This window comes from Hipposideros armiger, unplaced genomic scaffold (assembly GCF_001890085.2).
Source record: "Hipposideros armiger isolate ML-2016 unplaced genomic scaffold, ASM189008v1 scaffold_333, whole genome shotgun sequence".
Taxonomy (NCBI): Eukaryota; Metazoa; Chordata; class Mammalia; order Chiroptera; family Hipposideridae; genus Hipposideros; species Hipposideros armiger.
The window spans coordinates 1,480,120-1,490,269 of record NW_017731683.1 but is presented as its reverse complement, the minus strand read 5'-3'; the positions used below and the strand labels follow the sequence as shown (position 1 = coordinate 1,490,269).

At 42.8% G+C, this 10,150-nt stretch overlaps 1 protein-coding gene across 1 annotated transcript in view; it reads right to left on the bottom strand.

The window, feature by feature from the left end:
• Positions 1–7: 7 nt before the first annotated feature.
• Positions 8–10,150, bottom strand: part of RNF150 (ring finger protein 150) — a 195,952-nt gene continuing 185,809 nt past the window's right edge. Inside the window, exon 7 of the mRNA XM_019661047.1 lies at positions 8–5,448. Coding sequence (XP_019516592.1) covers positions 5,330–5,448 — 119 coding nt within the window. The 3' untranslated portion in view covers positions 8–5,329. The remainder of the gene's footprint in view (positions 5,449–10,150) is intronic.

Here is a 10,150-nt window from a genome sequence, read left to right as displayed (position 1 = left end):
GAGAGAGAGAGAGAGAGAGAGAGAGAGAGAGAGAGAGAGAGAGAGAGAGAGAGAAACCAGGGCAGCTCTAAACCAGGGGATGAGCATTTATTTGGGAAGAGCATCCATGTTTGTATCCTGCTGTCCTGTTTTCTGACTCCCTGCAGTGGAGTATTTGTACCGCCCTTTAACTGCGATCACCAAATGTACTCTTCAGTCCTGGCCCTACAATAGCGTGGACGAGGGACTTCCGGGACACAGAGCAGTGCATGAGGTACCATGTGTCCCTTACCTTAGGAGGATGGCTTCTTTGCATCTCTTTTTCAGTCTTAAGGAAGCAGTGGCCTCTCAGGTCACTTACGAAGAGCAAGCTCTTGTGCTACGATGTTAAGAAGCACGAGTGGCCATCGGGAACCGAACAGCCCACACATGTTTCTAAGACATCCTAACCCTGGGGGCCTGTGGGGGGACCAGGAAGATCACCAATGCGGGAGGCGGAAGATAATAAATCTAGACAGCATTCTGGAGTTATCTTGCCATTGTTTACTGAGGAGGTTTTTCTGGCAAGGAAGCCTGGAATAAAAGGCAATAGCTATAGACGGTCTGTGATAAAATTAGTGACAAGAGAAGTGAAAATGCGGCTAGCTCCATTACAGAGGAACTTAATTTGCTTTTATAGTAAACTGGTTTTCCTCATCTGAAGTGCAAAAATAAATATTGCCACGCAATAGAAAGAAAACACCAACAACGGTAACAATGGCAACCCAAATGATGTCTCTATAGATGTAGAGCCACCAGGTTTTTTGTTCTGAAAGATGGGAGAGGAATGTGTATGCGTGTGAGTACAAAGAGAGAGACAGGCAGGCAGAGAGAACCAGAGATAGAGACAGAAAAGGGAAAAAAAATCTAAGTGAGAACGTAGAAAAAATTCTACCAGAAAACGCCTCAGGAACCTTAGTATCACAGAGGGCTGGGGCCTCACTCCATAGAGGATACAACTCTCCATCCCAGATTTTCTGAGTTTTGATTTAATGGAATTTCTTTGTTTTCAGTCAAGGTGATACATTCAATGGGTAACTTAATGCCATTTATTTTGTATGCTCTGTAAGACTTTTCATCTAAACAAAACTCGCAAATAAGAAAAAGTCCAATGTGAGGCTATCTGTCAGCATTTTCAGTTTCTCAAAGCACGGCAGCCACAGGGATGCCAGGGCACTAACTGAAATAGCCACTGGGTGCCATGGTTTTTGATATGACCAAATCCAGACCCATGGAGGTCCAGAGATGTTTCCACCAGAATGAGGATGCTGAACACAGGACAAAACAAACAAGCCTCTTTGGACAGAGACTTGCCTCCCTGGCTACGATCCTTACTGTCAGAACAGGTAGGTGCCTTTTCCACTAGTAACTTTCTACCTTCTCAAAGTCTCCACTCTTCCTGCCTAGATGATGCAGTTGACATTTCAGGGGTGAACCAAACCCTAGAGACTAAATCAATATTCAGAAACCTTATTCACGACCAGGGCTCAGTTCCTCCCCAAGGGACCAGTCACAGAGGAGGTAGCCATTCCTAGAGCTGACTCTAAATGATTCTGGGGCAATACAAATGCTCCTTTTTTACCTGCAGCCTCGGGGTGAGGGGGGGTGATGACTTCAAGTCGAGAGCTGGGCTGTTGCCAGGCAGTCATAATTCACCAAGTAGAGGCTGGACGGTCACAAGCCCCAAAGACTTTTTCTCAGTAAGGCCACACAAAGTCTTGCATTTGGAGTCAATATATAACTTCCCACCTTTTCCTCCTAAACCCCCAGGGGGCACCAGGACTGGGAAAAGACGTGCCAATCAGCGAGAAGGACAGCTAGGGGTTGAGGTAAAGTTGAAAGACTACAGTTTGGAATTCTCTTTGGCTCCCGAGTGCCCCACATCAGTCTAAGGGTTTGCTGTAGAAGTAAGGGATGTCATTTTGTTTCAGCACCAAATCAACATGGTTTGTGTGACTTTTTAGAAGACAACTGGTCAGAGAAATAACAGTAGATGGAAATGGACACCAGTGGTGTGGTTAGAAAGGTCAAGCAGAAAATTTCAAAAAGGGCGGCCTGGGCATTTATTCGTTACAAAACAAACGGATCTCTGGGCCTCTCTCATTAGGCGACTCGAGCGAAGTCTAGTTCTTTCAGGAGGTAATTAGGTTTTAACCTTTTTTTCTTTGTAAGGGTCAAAGAAATCTTGTGAGACTATTGGAGAAGGTCAAGACCTGCACTGTCCAATTGTTAGCTCATCCAAATTGAGATGTGCTGTGAGTGTAAATTACACAATGGCTTTAGACGACTAAGTGCAAAAAAGAATGTGAAGTATTTCACCAATACTTTTTACATGAACTATATGTTGAAACAATAATATTGGATTGAATAAATATATTATTAAATTATTTTTACCTGTTTCTTTTCGCTTTTTTTAATGTGGCCAGTAGAAAGCTTAAAATTATATGTGTGACTTGCATTATATTTCTATTGGACAGTGCTGGTCTAGACACTCATGATAGAAAAATGCACATCTGCAAATACACATCAACTTTGCATATACTTCTAGAGGGTTCCCAAATCCTCTGACACCCTCTGTGAACCACCAGGTCCCCAGGTCTTTGGTGGGAGGTGCTGAGGAACGCCATTGGAGAAGGGCTGTTTCCATGTCTTGTGAACCTTTTCATGCTGGTTAAACTTTCTTTTTAACTACCAAAGTCACAAAGTCCTCTAGGAACAAACCTTTGGTAAGTGGAGAAACTCCTAGGCTCAGGGGGTTTGCAGCAGAACCTCTGTGGGGTCGGTCCACAGGCTTCAGATGGGCCATCTGGACCCCTCATCATCTACGCAGCATCCTATAGGATGCTGCAGCCACGTGCAACCAATTCCTGATTTACCTGGTCACTGGCAGGAAGAGAGAACACTCACCAAACAGAGGACCATGCAATCTAAAGGGCATTTTCTCTCTGGGTATGGAACACAATTTGTATTTCTTTTGCTGTTGCATTATCCTCCTACTTTGGCTTGACTTCAGTTAATACCAGAGTTTGTTCTGGGCAAAGCTGACTGAAGGAGTATGTAGGTGATGCAGGCCTATGCTGACTAAGAAACAGAAGCATCTTGAGAGTCAGAATTCCACACTGAGAACCAGGATTTGAAGGTGTCCAGAGACTGCAAACTCTCTAACCAACAGCGGTTTTAAAACAAGGCAAAACCAAATGACTCCTTCTTGGACTTAAAACTTCACTCACTGAGATATTCATTCTCAGCAACATAGGCATGCCAAATCTCAAAAGCTGTTATTATATGTCACACGTCCAGCCAACTCTGCCGCCCCACGGTGGAAAGTTGGCTACGTGTCATCGCTCTCTGCAAACACTGGATCCCCCTGGCAAAATGCTCACTGGTGGCCTGCCGGCCAGAAGGGGCCTTGAGCATCATCTTGTTAAGCTCCTCCCCTTTACAGACGGAGACCTTGAGGCCCAGCTAACACGTGGCTCACCTAGGCCTCCTGACTCCTGGTTCAGCGCCGTCTTCATCCCTCCCGGGATTTCATTACAGGAAGCGCTAGACTCCTACAGAGATGTGACATTTGTGAAGGTGGCCCTCATTTTCCTTGCCTTGTTGCCTACTTAGAAAGTATCAAATAGGAAATGGTTAAAGGTGGTTTATAAACAGCAGCCAGGGGTCCCCCCTGCCACGCGCTCCACGCTTCAGCAGGCAGCATAGTTGTACGGCAGAACCAAACTCTGTTTTCGGATGAGTATTCATTTAAAGAGGTGGGAAAGCCTCATCAGATGTGTAGAGGACTCAGGGAGTAAAGCTTCCTTTTTAAGTCAGGCCACGTGGCATCACGGCCTTACAGAGGATGTGCTGATCTTTGACTGCCCAGAGAAACTTTGCTACCTCAGTCCTGTCTGCATCGGGAGGCTCAAAATGCATCACAAACTTGCCCACTGAAAAAAATAGCACATGTCTGTCATAGTTACAAAAAAATAATATAAACATAAACGGTCTCAAAACGCCGGCAGGTTGTAGTACTCACTTGCTACCTCTCTTCCTTTCCCTCTTTGTCTCTCTCAGTCAGGAGAAACTTCATTTAACCAACTCCCAGGCTGTGCTTTCTAGACCAAAGGGCTCATCAGATCACACCTCCCTCCTCACTTGGTATCTAGATGCACTCAAGGGGCAATTTGCCACGGTGTACTTGAGTCCTTCCTCGAAGTCTGGGAGGTGTAACAGGAGTGTGTTGGAATTAGGGTACCACCTAGGTGCTGCTGCAGCCTCCACTGTGATGGACACTGGACTCAAAGTTGATTGGACCTTTTACGAAGCCGCCATCTCTTGTAGAAGCCACTTGAGGTAACAGAGCCTGTTCTAGCCTGGGGAAAGCCAGTACAACAGACATTTTGCTTTCAGGAAGAATTTGGGATATCTGGTCTCAAACGAGGGAGGCTCACAGTCCCAGCTACAAGCCCTGCAGCCAACAAGAGTGGCCTTGATGCCCTGGAGGGGACTTCTCAGTTTGGAATTTCAGCCAAAGGCTGTAAGATCCAGACAAATTAAAGTGCCTCTCTAGAGCGTCCTTCTCCTGTCACGTGGGCCCTCACCAGAGCCTGGCAAGTGGAAGCCAGTGTGACGTAGCTGAAGCTAATAAGCCATGGCCTCGGCAGGTTCTGAGCTTAGAGTTAGGGTCTCTGGCAGCGGGGGTTTCCAAGATCCATTTAAAAGAATGTAGACTCTTAATGAAAACTGGCCTTCAACTGTTTCAGGGTGCTGAAGCACTTCCCAAAGCCATGCGCACTTCATGCTGAGAGGTCAAGGCCATTCATCTCAGAGATGGAATATAAACCGATCACATCAGGAACTGGGGCTTCTAAACAGAACTCTATGTAAAAACTGGAGCGAGCCAAAAGGAAAACAGAGGACTGGACCTAGAGGAGGCTACACACAGTCTTTAAAAAGAAATGGCCAAAGAAATCAAACAGCAATTCCAAAACAAGACAACAAGACCTGGAGAAAATTGAAATGAATCTTAGAAGTCCTAAAAGTCTCCTTCTAGTCTGTTTTAGGAGCTTCCGAAGTGTGTCTACAAGGATGTGGGAAGGAAAATCAGCTTTTGACTTCCAAGTCGCCAAGGCCATTGTAGAGATAGAGACACTGCATCTGATCGATGTGACTTTGGATATTGCTTTTCAGAACCATTCTTGAGCGGAGCACCCTGGAGATGCCAAGGTGTTTGGGAAGTGTGTGTGCCCAGTCCATGTCTCGGAGCACGCCTTCCTTCCTTCGCCTGGGGTCCTACCAGCCCTTTTTTTCTGGATTCGCCATTTCAAGATTTCACCTCTTCGCAGTCTTGGTCAGTGGAAAGTTCTACGTCAGACAGTCCAACCTCCATTGCCATAATCAGCGAGATGTCAGAGTCACTGCTGACAGCTGGCTCCTGCTCACCTGGAAGGAGAAAGCAAAGTTCATGGTGAACACTGAGCTCTACCTTTGGATGCTTGTTATTGCAGTACAATTGCTTTTCATTTCTTTGACGGCCAAGAGAAGGCATTAGAAAAACTGGCTGTTTTGTAAAACAAAGAAACAAAATATATAGTTAGGGCCTCACCTCACACAAGTGTCCAAACTAAATTCTAAATGGGTCAAAAAGTTAAAGGTAAAAACCAAGAAACTAATAAACCTAGATGATGTATCTTACACATTTATACTTTGCAGGAAAATACATATCTAATAATATAAGCATGGAAAGCAATTGAGCAATTTACAGAAGAAAAAATTGATAAAGGTCCATAAAATTAAAAAAATGTTTAACATATTAAAAATAAGATAAAAAAACCTGTATCTCACTGGGAATATTTGTAAAAATTTTCCAAAGGATTGCATTTTTGACATATTGAGAGCTTTTAAATCAATACAAAAAAACTAACAGTCCAGCAGAAAAATTGGCATAGGTTACAGTTATACAATTCACAGAGGAGTATGATATAAATGACTAAAATATAAGGTGAAAATGAGCTACCATTTTTTGTTTATGAAATCTTTAAAAAAGATAGCATTACAGTTAAGGGTACATGGAGGTAGGTACTTTGACAGAGTGCATGTAGGACTGTGAACTTTTCACCCAGTAATTTCATTTCCTAAATGTATAATAAAGAAATAGTCAGTAAAAATATTCATTTAAGCATTATGTATGGCAACAAAACATTGCAAGTAACAAAGTACAACAACAGACTATCTGAATAAGCTATTTTACTTATAAAGAACATCTTATCATTATAACCATTAAAGTTTCCAAAGAATTTGTAGTTACATAAGGAAATACTCATAGTATACTGTTAAGTGAAAACAGAAGTATTTAAAGCTTTTCATGCAGTGGGGTTTGAAAGAGAAAGTTAAGTAGAGGAAGGAAGCTAAAAATGCTAAGAGTTGTCTTGGGTTTTGGGATTTATAGCCATTTTCTTTTAAAATTGTTTTTCTGTTTTACTCCCAAACATTCTGCAATGCACAAATATCATCCATTCACTCAAGACATAAGGAGTCTCCACTATGTATTAAGGATTGTGCTAGATGCAAGGGATACAGGTGAGAGAGAGACAATTCTTTTCCTCAAGGAGCTTACTGTCCAGTAGGCAGGCTGACCATTAGCTAGTCAAGCACAGCACTATGGGACAAGCACTATGCTAGATGCATCTGGTGTTACAGGACCAAGTAAGGAGGCTGTGTAACTGTTTGCTGGGTCAAAGAAGGCTTCCCATAGGGTGTGATGTCTACTGTGAGTCCTACAGAGTAACTCGTATGTTATCCAGATGAATGAGAAGGAGGAACATTTTAAGTACAGCAATAGCACATACAGATGTCTGGAGGTGACAGGGAGCCCTTAGATGGACATCAGATCGTATTTAAACATGACTGGAATGCAGAGTCAAACTAGGGAGTATGAACAGGGGAGCCTGGGGAGCTCTGCTGCATAAAAGGCAGCATTAAAACCGAAAGATCTTGTATGTTCCATTATCCTGAAAGAGAAACATGCAATTAAAAGACCAAATGGAATGTCTAAGTACTGAAGAGCACTGATGGTTATAGTATTTTTGCTCTGATAATCACTGATATGTTTTATTTCATGTTGAGGTAGTTAAGATCTTGTCATAGAGTGATATTATGACTTCCATCTAGACTAAAAAAAGGCAGCACAGATCAAGGCTGACTTGGAGTGGTATAGAGACAGCCCACTGCACCTTCATCGGCAGTTTCTCACCTGCACTCCTGGCTTTCCAGCCACGAGCCTCAGCAGATTTCAGAGATTCATTCTCACCACGGTGTTCTCTAAATCGAAATGTGTGAAGTAAAAGACAAAAAGGGCCACAGGGACTGCCATCGCTATGGGCTGCTGAATTCATGATGCTATTTTGGAAATTGACTGTCCTGCTCAATTCAAGGCAAAGATGAATTCAGATCAATAAAAACAGGGATTTGCAAAAAAAATGGTTCCGTTTTTATGAGGCGACATTTTCATCAATCACATTATCTAATCATTTAACATCTCGAAACTTTAAAAATTGATCTGAAGACATTTGAAATTATTCTTTACTATGCCTTATGTTTTTCATTGAACTTGCTCTATTCCATAATTTTTAAAAGCAGTGTTTTATCCTTTATCCAAGGCAGATGTTTTACTTTGAGACCATGATAATACAAATGAAAACATCACTAAAACATTTAGTAGGTTCTCTGTAGGTGGTACTAATGGGGGAGTGTAAAGTAGCTATTAACAATGTAAATGTGCCCTGAATTTTACCTCTTTCCCTGCAAAGGCTAATATAACAGTAATGCAAAAATAACATTGGTCTTTATTGAATTCTTATAACAACCCTTTGATGTAGATACTATTATTACTGCTTTACAGATGGAAAAAAAATCCTCTTAGTCCATCTGACACAGTCGTAGAATACCTACTTGACACACTTTTTTCTCTTGGTTTTCATGCATTGTAAAGACGCTGAGAGAATTTCAACAGGGAGTGATACAATCCATTTAATATTTCAAAAGACCACTCTGGCTGTTATGTGAAGAATAGATCGGTAGGTCAAAGGGTGGAGGTAGCCCTGAGGAAGCTACTGCATGCACCAGAAGAGATGAAACATGACAGTGGTTTGTTGTGGCAATAGAAATGGAGATAAAGGAACAAACTGAAAAAAAAATATTTTAGAAGGATATGTAGAAAAGTGATGGACTGGACAAGAGCAAGAGAGGAGGCTCTGGCTGGTGAACATACAGTGCTGTATATAGGTGATGGATCATAGAAATGCACACTTGAAACCTGTGTAATTTTACTAACCAGTGTCACCCCAATAAATGTAATTTAAAAAAGGTATTTATCAGGAAAGGGTTTTCGAAGCACTGCCTAAAGCTGGAGAGAGAGAGAGAGAGAGAGAGAGAGAGGAAGAGGAAGAGAGAGGAACTCCTACATTTCTACAATGCAGGTAACTTTTACTGAGTTGGAGAAACTAGCTGCCAAATAGGTGGGGACAGATCAAGAGCTGAGTTTTGCACATACTGTGTTTGAGGGGCCTGTGAGAAGTCCAAGGTTGACGTGGAGTTGGCAGCTAGATCTAGGAGTCTGGAGTTTAGAGGGGAGGCCATGACTACGAATAAATTTGGGAGGCTTCAGCGTAGAGAAGGTATTTGAAACCATGGGAGCAGATGAGGTTTTCTAGGAAGAGTCAACAGAAAGAGAAGATAACTCAGGGGCAGAGCTCCTGGAACACTGAAACCGACAGCAAAAGGCCCAAACTGGTGTCCGTGACATAATTTGTTTGGCCTGTACATTTTTTTTTAAAGAAATGTGAATTAGTTACCATTATTTAAAAGTCTGGTTATTTCACGTATAAATTTATATTTGAAATTTATCTTGGGAAACGAAACACCTGGCAACACATGCCCACTTCCCAGGTGGGAAGTCTTTGGGGGGGGGGGGAACTGAGTAAAAGCTGCCCCACGTCACTCCAGGCAAAGAAGTCCCAGGACACACAGGTGGGGTGCAGCCTGCTGCACTGCTTCACGTTACTTGCTTGGCCTGTGCAGGGATTTGAGTTTAAAATCGCAAATTTAGGGGAAAGGCAGAAGAACAACAGAGGAGGGTAAGCCCCCAAAGAGCCTGAAACCGGCCAGAGAACACTGTCATTGTTTCATTTCCTTCTTTTCTTTTAAACCTGTTCTGCTTTTTTAGCTCGTTTATAGGAACTGACTCACAATGAACAGTCCCTGCCCAAGGAAACGAGTTACCATGGGTATTGCTGAATTGGTTGGGGTGGATTTAAAGACTGACCCCAGGTCATCTAATTCTCAACCTTGAACCTCTTCACCACAGCCTTAAACACCGTCTGATGAGACGGCGAGAAGAACATACTGTTTTACATAGAGCCTTGTGACCCATTTTCTTGACCCATAACTACTGCTTTCATATATTTCTACCCTTAATTCTAAGCAAATTCCATCCGTAGCCTAACTGTGGTTAACAGAAAAATTCTTAGTGGTGGGATTTGTTTTACTACTGCCATTTAATCCATAAATTATTAATATCTTTGGTTTATCTCTTTCCTAACACATCAAATGTTACCTAAGGAGTCACAGGTTTCTGTCTGTGAAAGGGGCATTGCTTCTGTAGTTCTGCTGTGGGACTGACGTAACTGTCTGTTTCAGTGGGCCTGGTCAAAGTTCCTTCCAACCTGGGAATGTAAGATTGCGAGGTCTGTCCTGGCCAGTCTTGGGCACACCTGGCTGCCTTTATCACTTCCCTGGCTTGGGCCCATGCCATTGTCAACATTCCCATTTCAGAACCCACCACTTGGTGAATGTCTGTCGCAGTGAAATTGAATGAAAGTTCCTCTCTGTCCATGAAGGGCTCAAGTTTTGTATTTTTAAGCTAATAACAATATTCGTGCTTACTGAGTACATACTACATACTGGGGACTGTGCAAAGTTCTTTTTTTTTTTTTAAGATTTTTAATTGGGGAATTGGGGGGATGGGAACAGCACTGGGGAATTGGGGGAAGGGGAACAGACAAGTTGTTGTCGTTTTGTTCTTCAGTCTAGTTGTGGAGGATGTTGCTTCACTGGCCCAATTTGGCACCATCATTGCGCTCTTCCC